The following is a 13,868-nucleotide window of genomic DNA, read 5'->3' on the forward strand; positions in this document are numbered from 1 at the left end:
ACCACTTTAGGAAACCTTGCTGTTGCCAGGTACTAGGGCAGAAGACTGAGTCGGGCATCCAGCTCGAGGCAGCAGAAAGAAGCCAGGGCAGTGGGCTCAGTCAGAAGAAGGAAGATGGAGGAAGAAAGAAGGAGAAGGGCAGTGGGCTCAGAGGGAAGGAAGCAGCAGAAGCCACCCAAAGCCAGCTTAGAAAACCACGTCTACATGGTTCCAGCTTAGCAGACGACAAGATTTTTGTGTCTCCACTCTGCAGATGAGAGGCAGGAGAATGAGTCCATGAAAAAAAAAATCCTCAATAAACATACACTATTGGGTAGAGTTTGCTGTTGTGAATTACCGTTACATGGACAAATCCCTCGTAGCTTTTAATATACTGGGCAATTTCCTCTGAGGATTTCTTACTTTGAAGGAATTCACACCTATAATTAAAATATATCCCAATAAAAAGAGGTGTTCTAAATCACAATGAGTATTTAATAAAAGCCTATTGCCCCAATAGTAGGCACCAACCAGTCCTGCCCAGGTCCAAACCAGATGGGACCCAGGACTGAAAGGGGAAGTGGACACAGGTCCAACCCTTAACCAAGAAGCTATTTGCAAGTGATACCTGATGATAAAGAGAAACGCAGTTTTCTCCAATGGAGAGTCACTGGGTGACAACCCACTCCAGGACAGGCCCCAGGACCAGGAATAGTTGGCCAACACAAAATAAACTCCATAATATTTTTATGGGCATTTGTTTCATTTTGGGGTTTTGTTTTGTTTTTTGTCTTACTAGTTTTTATTTGTTTTGGTTTTCGTGTGTGTGTGCGCGCGTGTGTTGAAACAGAGAGAAAACACAAAATTGGCTTAGTAGTGAATTGGGGAAGATCTGAGAGGGACTGGAGCGGGGAAGCTAATCAAAATATATTGTATTTAAAAAGTCATCCCAAACCTTACTCATGAGAATTACCACTGTTTTTTTATTTACATTAGTGACAACACATGTGATGATTTAAAATTGAATATTTAGATTACTTTTATTTTTATTTTATAATGAAGTGTTCCTTTGTTGCCCAGCTAATGATAAACTCCTGGCCTGAAGCAATCTTCTGCCTCAGCCTGAGCAGCAGCTTTGGCTGTGAGCACACACCACAGCACTCTGCTGTTACCTTCTTAAACCAAATGTGCAAGACAAGCTATCAAAGAGACTGATACACAGTACACAGGGTGGGGAAAACTTTGCCTTTCTGAGAGGGTGAGCCTAGTTCCTGTGGTCAGATCAGTCAGTGACAGTAAAAAGAAAATAGGAAAATTCTGTGTAACATATTTCACCTACTAAACAAAAAGATCATGAAAACTTTTTGAAGTAACAGATATTATTAATTTTGGTTTTTAAAAAGTATTGAACATCCTTCTGAAAGGCACTCCTTTCCCATAAAAACAAAACTACTTTAAATATTAAACAATATTCCTCTACCTGACACTGACGTTTTTTTCTGATGGTGTGGTAAGGAGTGGGCTGAGAGCTCTTTTGTCAATGGGGGTGATGAAATACCCTGTTCCCTTCTAACTGAATGAGAAGATGAACTCTATCACATGACTCAAGGAGTCTCAAGGGCTTCCATTCAACGTCTGTGGCAACCAGGGATCCTGGCTCCATTTTTCATATCTTTCCATGCTCTATGCCTGAATGTAACCCATGTAGCAAGAAGGACCTGGGGTGGCCTACAGTGAATTGAGGATATCGATCCTTAAAAATATTATAATAAGTCAATTTGCTTCCAAAGCATTTCAGTTCTTTTCTTTTTCTTTTGAGATAGGATCTCAACATAGGCTCACCTTAGGTTATCTGGATAGCAAAGATAAAAACCTTGAGTTCCTGATCCTCTTACCTCTACTTCGAAAGGCCTGGGATTACAGGTATGTGCCATCATTCCCACCTCAATGTTACTTTATCAAATGGTGTTTTAAAAACTATTACAATTGCCAGACATGATGATACAAATTGCAATCCAAGAACTTGGGAGGCAGAGAAAGGCCAATAGTGACTTTAATGCCAGTCTGAGATACATAGCAAGTCCATGTTTCAAAACTTAAAATTATACTGATATCAGTTTACATTTATTACTCAGGTCTTAAAATATGTAAGAAAATATTCAGATGTTTTGCTGATATTTCATAAAAGAAGTGGCCAAGCCAGTGTTTAAAATTGAAGTCTCAGAAACTAAGGATGAATAAAACAACACGAAATTTGGAGACTGAGTTCTGATGTCAGCCCTGTGTTCATGCTGACAAACAAATGGAAGATATATCAGTCACTATGTGTAATGCATGGTAGATTTTTGCAAGACCTACAAGCTATATATTATTATTATCTGTATTTCACATTCAAGGTTCTAAGAGGATCAGTGCCTCATTTCAGGACTGAAGTCAGGCAGCCTGCATGTGCAAGCCTGCCTCAGTCCATCTCTATCTGAAACTTCTTGTGTAAGCAGGCCTTACTCCTTCAAGCTGTGGCGCCAGTCTCTGGACTGTTTCCTCTTCTTGTGTGGGTCATGTTCCCTCTGCTCTGTGTCAAAGAAGGGACAAAGGGCCACTGGAGGCAGATGTGCAGGTCTAGCTAGGACTGGTCACACAATTACTTGTCAATGACATGGCTGGCAGTTGTCCAGAGAATAACGGACACCAATTGGACCAGAGATGGTTTAGGAGCCCAGGAGCAGCATCATGGGTTCTGTCTGAGACTGGAATGAAGCAGATGCATCTGCATTGTACACTGCCAACTCCCAAGAAGCCATCATGGCATTCTATGATCTGCTAATCGTGGACTCATCATCTCTGTAACCGTGTCACTGGTTTCCAGGAAACTGTTCTCCCTCCTTCTACTCTGCCTTCACCTGTTTTTTTTTTCTTTCCTCTTCATTCCTCTCTTCCTCCTAGCCTCTTCTTCTCTTACTTTCTTTCAGACATCTTTTCCAAATAATTTGTGAAGAAAGTAAAATGTGGAATTTTCTTGCCACCTCACTGCTCAGCAAACCCAAGCCCAATATACAATGAGACAATATAAATCTATTTGATTTCTATTTGAGTCTCAGAACATTTTCTGTATATTTTCTAGCAGGTAGCTATATAGTTGAAGCATTTCTGAAAAGCTGCTCACCCTACATGAATTGTGCATATTTATGTTGCCATTTAAACATTACCTTTTAAACATTAGCCTTTAATTTCTGTGAGGTGTGGATCTCTGTGTGCAAGGTGCCTTATACATACTTGCATACTTGCATACTTATAAATACTTGCATATTTGCATACTTATAAATACTTGCATACTTGGTCTGTGGGTGATCTAGCATCTACCCACAAACCTTTCTGTACACAGTAGTAGATTACACATGTTTGGAAAGAAAATAAAAAATCTTCCAGGCCCATCGGCACACACCCACAATCCTAGCATGTCAGAGGTGGATACAGGAAGATGGTCAAGCTGAGGCCAGCCTAGGATGTATAAGAGGACTGTGTCTATAAAACAGAAGCCCTTTCAACTCAAGCACCAATTTGCCAAAATTACAGAATGACACTGCCAAAAACAAACAAACAAACAAAAACATTCAGCCCAGTATAAAGTGTAGGAGATTATACAGGCCAGATTAAGTAACTTCTTTAAAAAATAAATGACAATGGAAAAGATGAGGAAAAATTAAATCTCTAACTCTGGACTGGCAAGACAGCTAAGAGAGCAATATACTTGCTACGAAGACTGATGGATGGTCTGAGTTTGATACTTGGGGCCCACACCTACAGGTCTATCTTCTGACCTATACACACACATCATGGCATATGAACAGCACCCCCCAAGCCCCACACCAAAATGCATAAAAACATTAAGAGATGAAGGGAGATGAGAATTTAAATGCTGATTGAGATATCTGACATTAGCAGTAAGGTCATCTTTCTCTAGGAGACATAATGATGCTGTGGTTCTGCTTGTTTGTAAAGAGTCTTATGTGCTGTAATAGTAACAGCAAATGTCATTGTGAGGTCCCTGGAATTCACTTTGAATTAACCTGGTTATTGCTATTCCATGGAAAATAGTGGTAGGAGATATATGAAATATTTACTGACAAATATTTATTTGTATGAGCTATTCCATTATGAAAGTTTGAAAACCAGTGAAAGGAATAAAACTTTATTAGTAACAAAAAATTACAAAACCAGTACTAAACAGATCACTAAAAGTCATTATAATGTACTTTTTCTAAGCAGGGATCTAAAGATCCCTGCCCTATTACAATAACAAAAACCTTGAATCTCAGAAACACTTTTTTTCCCTGGTGGCACTGGGATATGGGGAACCTAGATATTTGGTCCTCTTGTCTTTTAGCAGAGGGTGGCTTTGAACTCCTGATTCTCCAGGCTCCATCTTCCTAGTGCTGGGATTACAGGTGTGTGCACTGCACCCAGCAAGCATTTCATTTGGTACATATTCTGCAGTATGTGAAACTACTTGTAAAGCTTTAAAATTCTTATTTTCTTTTATTTATATACCATTTCCACCCTTGTGTAGATTAACTCATTTTTTAGTTAAGGTAAATACTGCAAGTGCTGCTTCACAAGAACTTATCTTAGTTTGGGGGATAATAGGAAGATGGCTTAGTAGGTAAAACTCCTCTGCACAAGCATGGGGATCTAGACTCTGAATCCCCGGTCCAAACATCAAGGTTATCACACATGTCTTTAACACTAGCCCTGGAATAGCAGAGACAGGCAGGTCCTAGGGACTCACTAGCCAGCTAGTCTAGCCAATCTGCAAGCTCAGTTCAGTGTTCCTGTCTCAAGCTAGGTAGAGAATGAAAAGGAAGACATGCTAGGCCAACCTGCAGTCCACATATGTGCATGCACTTGCACTCTCTTTTTTTTTTTTTTTTAAAGACAGGGTTTCTCTATGTAACAGCCATGGCTGTCCTGGAACTCATAAAGATCCACCTGTATGCTCATGTGACCAGCTCTTCCTTGCTTGAAAAATTCTGGGTGATCCTACACTGAATAAGAGAAAGATCAGAACTCAAGGGACTACTCCAACAATGTGGCTCTTTTGTCTCTATTTTCATTTTGATTTTTTAAAAACTGAGATTTTTTTAAGCATAAAATATGTATTCACTTACTTGGGGAACCATTTGGCATGCTCCTTCCAAGGATTATCTCCTTCTTCCCAGTTTCCCAAGCATCCACCACAGGAGAAACACTGCACAGTGTCCCTTTTACCTGCAGATGTAGTGAAGTGTTCTGAATGGCCAGAAATGGAACTAGATGTGTCTTGGTTATCATACTGTACCAAACTTCTCTGGCTGAATCTACATCCAGAGTCCCACCTCCATAAATGACCCCCTTCCAAGTACTGGACCTCCACCCTCTAGCCATAGTTATCTTACATAGGAATATCCCAGGGCCCTGCACATGCTAGCTAAGCAGTCTATCACCAAGCTATACCCTCAGGCCACAGCAATATTTTCTAACGTCCACATTTAAAGAAAAGTAACCTTTTATTTTATACACATAGGTCAAGCTAATAATGCTATACTAGTTGTTAAATTTTAATGAAATAGACTTATAGCTAATGCAATAGTTAATAATTGACAAATATCACAAATAAATACATGAAACTAAACTTTAAATTTTACACAAGTTCCTCATAAGATGGAATCCAGTTACCTGTAAAGACAAAGCCAGCTGCTGAGAGTACACGTGGCGATGTCCCATGGGCATAAAACGGCCAGTTCTCAAAGGACTCCAGTCTGGCCTCCTCTTCTTGGTACCTTGCTTTGTCACCTCTCAGCTTCTCTGGACTCTTCACCCTTACATCATACTTGCCAATGTTACCAACATCTTTGCCCAAAAGGAACTCACATTCAGGACGTAATTCCCTGTGCCTTTCTATGGGAATTTTCCTTAGGTTGGTACCAAAGAGTATTAAGCTACAACAGAAGCACTGAACCCCAAGTTTCACCCCAGTAAGGTAAAACCCAGCGGCTGCCATATCCTGTGGTGTCCATGAGCTGAATGTGTCATAGGTCACAAAAGTCTTTAATCGTTTGGCTTCACTACGCATCTGTGAGTTAAAACCTTTCTTCATCTTCATTCGTTCTTTATGGTTTTCTTCTTCTTGACTCTTCACAAGCTGACCTGCATCCATACCAAGAAGAGCAGAGAGCTCAGGGAGAAAGTCATAGTCAAACTCGGAAACTCGCTCCTCAGAAGCCTCCCCGTGAGTGGCCATTTTCTAGAAGGAAAAGGAAAGCAGATGGCAGTGACAGTGATAGTCTTTATTATAAAAAGCATGCATTCAGGGCCATGAGGTGGCCCAGTGGGTAAAGACACTTGCAGCCGATCCCTGGACCCATATGGTGGAAGGAGAGAACTGACTCCCACAAGTTGTCCTCTGACCTCCAACCACATGGACATAGTGATACACATACCCATGCCCAATGACCCACACAACCAAATAAAGGTAATAAAAAATTTCAATACAGATCATGTTCTCAGCTTTTAAAGAAAGCAAAAGATATTGAAAAAAATATATTGTTTGGATTCTCAAAACAAAAGAGGATATGTCTGGGAAATTCTAAAACATCAGTATTCAGCTGCTTACTTAAGAAATAATCGCTGTGTCTGCTTGTGTGTCAAGCAAGTGGGCTAGACCGTGAGGACCAACAATCAACAAGACAAATAGACCTGGTTCCATTTATAAAGGCTTCCTTTTTTTTTTTTTTTTTGATTGTTATTCTGAGATAGACTCATGCTAAGGATCCCATACTAGCCTAGAACTTGTGGAACCCTATTTGGAGATTATTTAGCCTGGAACCCTATTTGGTTTAGGTTATGCCCATCTCCCTCTTGTAATAACCTATATATACTACACACACACACCTCCTTCAGACTCCAGCATGCACTGGGCTATTCGCATCTCTGAACCACTCCTGGCAAGCATCAAGTTTAGACAATCTCTAGTCAAGTGTATCACCAATGTATTAAATAAGTAATAAAGAAATAAAATTCTTTCAACCTGTAACTTTTCCTTTTTCTTTCTATCTCATTCTTTGTATATTGACCAAAAGCCTAAGCATGGGCTCCTGACGCTTTAGACTTTGCATTTGGGGAGGTCTCTGAAGACTGCTTGTTGCAGTCTGCAAGACAACCCATGCAGCTGCTTGTTGAACTCCATTGCTGAATCTGTCTGAGTTCTTGGTCCTAACTTTCTCTCTTCTCCATTTCTCTCCTTCTGGCAACTGCCATGATTGATAGCTTGCCTGCTCCACTGTTTTCCCCTGAAACTCTCATAAAATGATCCCTGGGCTTCCTTCTGATTGTTTTTTTTTTTTAATTAACAAGACTAAGAACCCAAAAAGGGAACCTCAGTTTTCCCTGAACACTTTGCGTGTGTGCATATTTGTGATTTTTGAGTATGGGCACACCCATGCCACAGTGTTCCCGTGGAAGTCGGAGGACAATGTTTGGAAGCTGGTTTCTTTTTCTCCAACCTCCCTCCCACAGTGGGTTCCAGAGACTGAACTAAGGTTTGCAAGACAATCTCTTTTCCGTGCTGTACTTTTTTGTTTGTTTGTATGTTTGTTTGTTTTGTTTATTTCTGTAATGCTTCTTAATGGCTAATGACTCCCCTACAACAAAGCATTTAGGCCACTACCATTTTTCTCTTCATAAACAAACATTTCAATATGCAAACAAAACAAAGCCTTTTCCCCAAGCTTTAACATTTCCTCAGAATAAATCCCTGAAATAAGAATTTCTGAGTCAGCTACATGCATATTTTTAAGGTTCTGATGAATGTCACACACTGGCTCTGGCTAATGGTCATCTGAGGTTCTTTACCTTCAGTATGGTCAAGGTCCTGCTTCTTCCTCAGGTGGCTTCCTGCAACAGGGATTTCACATATCAGAATTTGTGTCTCTCTGTAACAGGAGTGAAAGTCTGCTTACAAACCGAGAACTGACTTCCCAAGAGAAAAGACCTGTCAGAAGTTTTGATGACTTCTAGTTCAACTTCCAGTGGCCATCTGAGGTGGCATTTGAGGTCCTTCACAAGAGACTCCAGTAGACCCACAAGTATGTAGCTGATACTTCCTTGGAACTGAGGTTGTGTGGCCTCATCTGAACCCACTGGACAATGGCTATGAAGTTCCAAACCACAAAGAAATTAACTCCTTCTCTCCAAACACCTGCCCATCCAACCCCAGTAACTCTGAAAACAGAGGTTGCCAAGAATTTCAAACATGTATGTGGTTTCTCCAGGAATCAAGAAACAGCCAATTTTTGTTCAACTTTATCTCAATGTGGTTATCTAGTACACTAATTTTGTAAGTTGGAGTTATTAAGAGGAACCCAAATAAATCCTAAGAATTTTGTCATTTTTAGGTCTTGTTTTTCCCAGCTAACCAGCCCCTCCTAATGGTTATCTGGTTAACTGGAACTTTCAGTTCAATCTCAGACAATTTGGATTCATGCATACAAAAATAGAGCAGTTGAACAAATAGTTGAATCAAATTGAAACTTTACATCACTAGTTTGTAACAGTAAGCAAGAGAATTTAAATATCCTCTGTGGTAGCCAATTGTGGTGGTTCACACCTTTAGTCTGTAGGCAGATGTCTGAGTTTGAGACCAGCCTTGTCTATATAATGAGTTCCAGGACAGCCAGGGATACACAGAGGAAAAAAAAAACTGTCTTGAACCCCCCAAAAAGAATAATAAATAAACAATATCCTTTAAGAGCATCTTAAATGTACATTGGTGTCATCTCCCCTTTCATAGCTTAATTTTTAATTTCTTCTAAAATAGGAATAAAAAGGAAAGTGTGCACCAGCTCTTTAACAGAGGACTGGTATCCCTGAGCTACACTCTGTATAGCCTCAAACTTGTGGTAATCCTCCTGCCTCTGTCTCCCAAATGCCAGGTAACTTAATGCATTCTTTTTATTACATTTTGAAATTGTGTGTGTGTGTATGTGTGTGTGTGTGTGTGTGTGTGTGTGTGTGTGTGTGTGTGTGTGTGTAAACACTCATGCAATGCATCTGTGTGGAGGTCAGAGGACAACTTGTAAGAGTCCTCTCTTTCTACCAAGTGTATCCCATGAATCATACTCAGGTCGTCAAGCTTACAGACAGGTACCTTTACTTGCTGAGCCATGCCTCCCTAGTGCTGGATTTGAAGGTGTGTCCCACCACCACCAGGCGGAATACCCTAGGGGGCAACTGCTCTAATTATGTCTCTTTCATGATGTTGTGATGAATGCTATGACCAAAGGTCAAAAGCAACTTAGAGAAGAAAGGTTTATCTTAGCATTGAAGTCCAGGTCACAGTCCATCATTGAGGGACATCAAGGCAGGAACCTGAAGACAGGCCTGCTTGCTATTCCACACAGCATTACCTCCAACTAGGAACCCACTTCACAGGCAAAGAAGAATATATAGCATAGACTGTGTAGAATGCTGCTTGCTAGCTGGCTCACAGACCAGCTAATAATCAGCTAGCCTTCTTAGATAATTCATGACTGCCTACTTAGGGATGGAACTGCCCACAGCGGGCTGGCTGGGCCCTCTGATGTTAATTAACAATCAAGACAATATCCCACAGACATCTACAGGGCAATCTGTTCCTTCAGGTTCCTCAATTGAGATTCTCCTCTCAGATAATTCTAGGCTGTGTCAAGCTGACCTCCAAAGCCAACCAGGGCAGCAACCTATTACCGATGTTTTGCTCTATGGCTATGTTGTGAAGCTGCTGTCTGAATATTAATGTTTATTCCCATAGGTTAGTGCTGCTCTCAATCTTGGTCAAAGAAGTTCCTTCTGCAGCGGGCCCAAGTCATAGACCCCTATCTGGTCAAAGTTCTCAGAATCAAAGCTGCTGAATTGTCAGCCCTCTATGAGACATCTTTATCAACCTCGCCTTGGGAACACCATGGATTGAGAGGACAAAAATAATAATAATAATAAGAGCTGAAGAATGAGGAGGAAAGCTATGAGATGCTGTTTTCTGGATAGGACGCAGACGTTGAACTCACGAACTCATAGCAATTGTGGTCAACTGCACAAGACCTCATAAGATGAAGCCAGTCAGCATTCTAGCACAGACAGGGAAGTGGCTCCCAAGATCCCATCCCAGCTGAATAGCTTATTGGCAGTTTATGACTACTGTGGCACAGTCTTTTTTTCCAGAGGTATGGCCAGTTGTAGATTGCCCATAATGCAGAGGATGGCCCCATACCCATACAGATAGCACTAGTTGAACTCAGTTGATTATGGGGGAAAAAAAAGGAAGGGGACATGAAGATGGGAAAGGGACCTGTATGGGGTATGTGTGGGCCTAAGGAGGGCAGTGTATGATCAAGATACATTATATGCATGTATAAAATCTCAAAGAATAAATTAAAATAACATTTGAAAGCTTTAAAGAAAATAGCCAAAAGATTTTAACATAAAAAGTCACAGAAGCTGGGCGGTGGTGGCACACGCCTTTAATCCCAGCACTAGGGAGGCAGAGGCAGGTGAATCTCTGTGAGTTCGAGGCCAGCCTGGTCTACAAGAGCTAGTTCCAGGATAGGCTCTAAAGCTCCACAGAGAAACCCTGTCTCGAAAAACAAACAAAAAAAAAGTCACAGAATATATAGAGCCAATAAATTTTTGGATAGATTAACATATATATATATATATATATATATATATATATATATATATCAAATAATGAGTAAAAATTTTTTTAAAGAATCATCTAGAGAAAAAGATCCCTTCCAGGTTATATCTCAGAGAAGCCTGAAGCGGCTTGACTGGCCTGACTTTTAAACTCTTCTACCTAAGCTCTTCAGGCAGGGACTGAGTGTCTGCAAGTATTTGTGGACTGGAGGGTTACAAGGTCCATGGTGGGAATCATAGTGAAATTTAGGTTAGAAAAGAGATGAGTGTGAGTCACTCCCACTGAGAAGCTCCCTGATCATTCCCTGGAGATCCCTGTGCAGAGGGAGGGCCACATACTAAAATCTCTACACCATAGTTCCAGGGTACAGTGGCTATGGCATGAAATCATCATGTGCCAGAAGCTTGAGGTAGCTAGTCCAACTGTGCCTTCAGTCAGGAAGCAGAGAGTGATGGGTCCCTAATTTACACTGTTTCTTTAAATTTCCGTATTCTGGAGATCTCACAAGACTAAATTATAATATGTAGTCCTGTTCGGTTACATTCACTTAGCATAATGTTTTCAAGCTTCATAGCATTAACCAGTACTTCACGCTCCCTTGTTAAATATTTCATTTCTGTATATGTATGATATATCTTATTTATCCAATTATATTTATCCAAGCATTTGATTTGATTATACTGTTTCAGATTTTATAAATAATACTAGTGTACACATTAATGTTCAAGTGTAGGCATTTTTCACTCTAAAATATGTAAGTGCATTTTCATACATACTAATTAACTGTCCTTGGCTTCTAATTAGCAGGTTTAGATAAGGCAATACATCATGTACCATGGTCTAGTCACACCATTACCGTTTCCTCACTACCTTCAGACCATTTACCCAGATCACTATAAAAGCTCTCAGGTCCTCGTTTCAGGCCCAAGACCTTCATCACATCACATTCTTTGTTGTTTTACCTATTTCATTTAGTAAGAAAAGAAGCTTATTAGGACTGTACAGATGCAACAGGCATGGCACTAAAAGAAATGGCCTACTTGGAATTTTATTGCTTCTTTGATATGTCCATTTGAGATGAGAACTGACCCTGTAGTGAGTTCACATAGCTCTCTTGCCTCCACTTCTTGAATGCTGGGATAATGGGTGTTTCCCACCATGCTAACCCATCACAACTGCTTTAAAGAGACTGTGGATTCTGCTTCTGTGTCATCAGAAAGGTTCTTTTAATTCAGCAAGGCTATAATAAATGAGAAACTGACTTCGATGCTTTGACAATCTGAGGAGTTGGTGAAACACACTATTTAACCATTAGCATAAATTACCATATTTTGACATTTCATAAGTAACCCCATTTATAAGGTCCTTTTTTGTTCTCATTTCTTATGATTCACCTGAACATTGCCATCTGGTTTACATTGTGTCCTTCCTTATGGATGATATTGATCTTTAGGTCATCATTCAACACAATTTGGAGCAAATGACCAAGTTAGTCTACAACAGCCTCTCTCATCTATTCCCCCAACATCTGGATCACATGTAAAGTTCATCCATTTAGAGAACTTCTGAAAGACGAATCATTACTTAAACCAAAGGCACAAACTTAGGAACACCTTACTAACCACATACAACCAAACCACAGATCCTTGCCTGCATTCTCAGCACTTCAATTATCCCACAGGAGTGTTCCATTAAATACCTTTGGGTAGACTTTAACAGACCCTCTTTATAACATATTTTACATACTCTACCTTCATCTGTTTCTTCTAGTTTGGAATTTTTCTACTAACCATAATTCTACAAAAATTGCAGCAAACTGAAGGTTTTAGTTTGTTCCATTTGTTTTTATTTTGTTTTGGAGACAGAGTCTTGTTATAAGCCCAAGTTTGCCCCAAAGTTAACATCATCCTGCTTCAGTCTCCTGAGTGTTAGGCCAAATTACAGACCTTTAAGGTAAAGTACATCTTTTCATTTAAAGATACATCTGGCAATCATGTAGAAATGATCATATTTAACAGTACCTAATAAAAACAAACAAAAAGCTCCTTATCACTAGTATATAACACCCCTCCTGCCACCACCTCCCAGGAATCATCCATCCCTCTGAAGCCCTGCCAGGGCTGGTCCTGTTCCTCCCCTTTACAGAAGGAACTTGCCATGACTTGGCAGCTTTGCTTAGTTACTTCATGTTTGCCAACACAAGCTGCATTATTCCTTTGCTAGGATAAGATACCCTGATAGAAGCAACTTAATAAAGGGGGAAAAAAGGTCCATTCTGGCTTACAGTTTGAAGGCATAAATTCCAATGAGGCAAGGAAGATGTGGTAAAAGGAGTGGAGGCTCCTGGTCATATTGCATCCTTATTAAAGAAGTGGAGAAAGTAAGAAGTTGGGCCAGGCTATAAACCAGGAAGTACTCACTTCCTCCAGTGAAGCTCTGCCTCTTAAAGGTTCCACAAACTGCCCAAACAGCACTAGGAGCTGGACAACAAGCATTCAAACACATGAGCTGCCTATATGGGCTATTTTACAATCATATCACAATACTCAAGAACCAGTAGTCTCCACTAACTTTTATTATCTGAACAGCTTCCTCTCCCACCTCACCCTTATGCTCTTCTTTCTTTTACTAAAACAAATGTTTTATTGCATTTTCTTTACTTTGTATGTGCTTGTGGTGAAGAGCACATGTCATATAGCGGAGGCATGTGGTGGAGGTCAGATCTCTCCTTCAGCTAGGTAAATCCTGAGGATGGCTATCTCCCCATCTGATTCTTTTGCTTTGGCACAGAATCCCAGGGAAGCCCTTTAATGAGAAACCAAGAAAGTTTTTGAGGAACTAAAACTCAAATTGCACAGTTAGAGAAGCTACCAGTTAAGACTCTATATTATAGCAATATAGAGTCTTATGTCCCAGAGGAACAGTAAGCAGTATTTCATTTTGAACAGTTTAAGATTTCTACATAACACATTCCAGGCAAGCCAGAGCTATACAGTGAAATCCTGTCTTAAAAAAAAAAAGTCCAACTTAGTGAGTCAGTGAGTTTTATTGGGGTTCCTTACAGGAAGATGGGCGAGGAGTAACTTACAGGAACAAAAATGACTCAGAGTTATATCAGCAAAAGCCCATCTCAGCACGTAGACAGCACCGCCTTCCAAAGCAAAGACAGGCAAAGTCCATATAG

At 40.3% G+C, this 13,868-nt stretch overlaps 1 protein-coding gene across 8 annotated transcripts in view; it reads right to left on the reverse strand.

The window, feature by feature from the left end:
* The window catches only part of LOC100758657 (baculoviral IAP repeat-containing protein 1b), a 106,155-nt gene that overhangs the window by 84,702 nt on the left and 7,585 nt on the right, over positions 1 to 13,868 (reverse strand). For 3 of the 8 annotated variants that reach the window (XM_035440522.1, XM_035440520.1, XM_035440527.1), the window contains exons 1-5: positions 12,969 to 13,094; positions 7,867 to 7,908; positions 5,692 to 6,259; positions 5,145 to 5,244; positions 338 to 419 (exon numbers count right to left, since the gene is read on the reverse strand). In XM_035440522.1, the coding sequence (XP_035296413.1) occupies positions 338 to 419; positions 5,145 to 5,244; positions 5,692 to 6,256 (747 nt within the window). In that variant the 5' untranslated portion in view covers positions 6,257 to 6,259; positions 7,867 to 7,908; positions 12,969 to 13,094. Of the gene's footprint in view, positions 1 to 337; positions 420 to 5,144; positions 5,245 to 5,691; positions 6,260 to 7,866; positions 7,947 to 8,005; positions 8,165 to 12,968; positions 13,657 to 13,868 lie in introns of those variants that run through there. The other 5 variants (XM_035440523.1, XM_035440525.1, XM_035440521.1 and 2 more) reach the window with 5 other exon arrangements.

The sequence above is a fragment of the Cricetulus griseus genome, chromosome 2 (assembly GCF_003668045.3).
Source record: "Cricetulus griseus strain 17A/GY chromosome 2, alternate assembly CriGri-PICRH-1.0, whole genome shotgun sequence".
Taxonomy (NCBI): Eukaryota; Metazoa; Chordata; class Mammalia; order Rodentia; family Cricetidae; genus Cricetulus; species Cricetulus griseus.